This window comes from Onychomys torridus, chromosome X, assembly GCF_903995425.1.
Source record: "Onychomys torridus chromosome X, mOncTor1.1, whole genome shotgun sequence".
Lineage (NCBI taxonomy): Eukaryota > Metazoa > Chordata > Mammalia > Rodentia > Cricetidae > Onychomys > Onychomys torridus.
Window position 1 is genome coordinate 3,001,276 of NC_050466.1, and position 1,723 is coordinate 3,002,998.

Genomic DNA, 1,723 nt, shown 5'->3' on the forward strand with positions numbered 1-1,723 from the left:
CATGAATAATTTTACTACCCATAGAAAGGCATCAAAATGTCTGTTTTCTCAGCTACCCTCTATATTAATGAAAAAATCTTTCAGATTTATTATTGAAAAACTATTTTAAAATCCTATGTAGAAGTTAATGTCATCACACAGTTGCCTGGTTTAATGATATCACTGAAAACTGATGACCCTTCAACCTAACCTTTGACCCTATCTTCATAGGGTCAGGTAAATACTAGCTGAGGGAAGTGATGAGACCAGTCATTCAAATAAAGCTTTATGACATTAAGTTTACCTAAGGAAAGCAAACAGCAGAATGTTGAGAGAAATAACATTGTGGAGATATTTAGAGTATATAAAGAATATAAATATAAAGAATTGGAGAAATAAAATATCCAGAGGATTTAGCTTAAAACTTTGGAGTTTATTCATAGAGTCCTTTAAAACGTATAGTGTAGGTCAGTCAAGGCCCATCAGGCCCTATTGCTATGGAAATCAGCACTCTTGACCCACCCCTCCCCCCTTATAAGCCCTGACGCTGAAATGACGTCATCACCAGGCACCAATACTCATTTCCGTCTTGCTGCCTCAGGCTTTCCTCAGAGCCACCTGAGGCCTTCCGGCTGCGCTCTGGCGGGGGGGGTCTTCCTGTCTTCTGAACTCAGGGACTGTGCGTTCTCGCCCTGTCATCTGAGTAGGTACAGGAGCTGCTGAGACTATTGTGTTCAAGCGCCCGCCATGGCTGAAGCGTCCTCGAAAGTGCAACAGAACTATGACCACGACTGCGAGGACGCTGTCAACACCCACATCCAGCAGCAGCTCTATGCCTCCTTTGTGTACTTGTCTATGGCCTCCTGCTTTGACCGTGATGACGTGGCCCTGGAGAACTTAAAATGTTTCTTCCTGAGCAAGTCACAGAAATGCAAGGCCAGTGCCGAGATGTTCATGTTCCTGCAGAATAAATGTGGAGGCAGCATCGTTCTTCATAACATCCCAAGACCGGACCGCAACAGTTGGCATGGGGGCATCCACGCTATGGAGTGTGCCCTCCACATGGAGATGACCACCAACCAGAGCCTGCTGAACCTGCATGAATTGGCCAAGGGAAAAGGCAGCACCTTCCTCTGCGACTTCCTAGAGAATCACTGTCTGGATGAGCAGGTCCAAGTTCTGAAGGAGCTGAGCAGCAATCTGAGCAGTCTGCGCCAGATGGAGGATCCAGACAACGGCTTGGCTGAACACCTCTTGGACAAGCTCAGCCTGTCCTAAAGGCTCAAGTGGACTGGACTGGATGTCCCCACTGCCAGGGGTTCATCCTCTGGTAATTACATCTGATGTTCCTGTTGCTTCTGAAGCAAGTTCACTGTTGTTTGAAATAAATTTGTTTTCAGCAAAATTAAAGTATCAAGTTGATGAGTAACCGCTTATCATTAGCTTGGAAGGGAAAAGGCTTCTCAACAGAAGTGTTAGACCTCTGCTCCACTGAGGGGAAGGTCTCCCCAATGCAAGTGTTACAGCTCTGAAGAGAAAGGTATCCTGGCAATGGGGAGCCAAGGCACACCGAACAACAAACTTCACACGAGATTTATCGGGAGGGAAAAAACCAGGAGGGTGGCTGCCTCTAATCAGGGAAGAAGCAGCAGGTAACTGAAGAAAAGAAGGCAAAATTTATACAAAGTATCTTGGGATGACGGAGGGGGTGGAGCTTTCAAGCATGGCCTGGAATTGGGATTTT

General features: G+C 46.1%; 1 protein-coding gene across 1 annotated transcript; it reads left to right on the plus strand.

The window, feature by feature from the left end:
• The first annotated feature begins 726 nt into the window (after nt 1–726).
• Nucleotides 727–1,257, plus strand: LOC118573645 (ferritin heavy polypeptide-like 17). The gene has a single exon (XM_036173924.1). It carries the CDS (start codon nt 727–729, stop codon nt 1,255–1,257), a length of 531 nt encoding a protein of 176 aa, XP_036029817.1.
• Nucleotides 1,258–1,723: the final 466 nt, after the last annotated feature.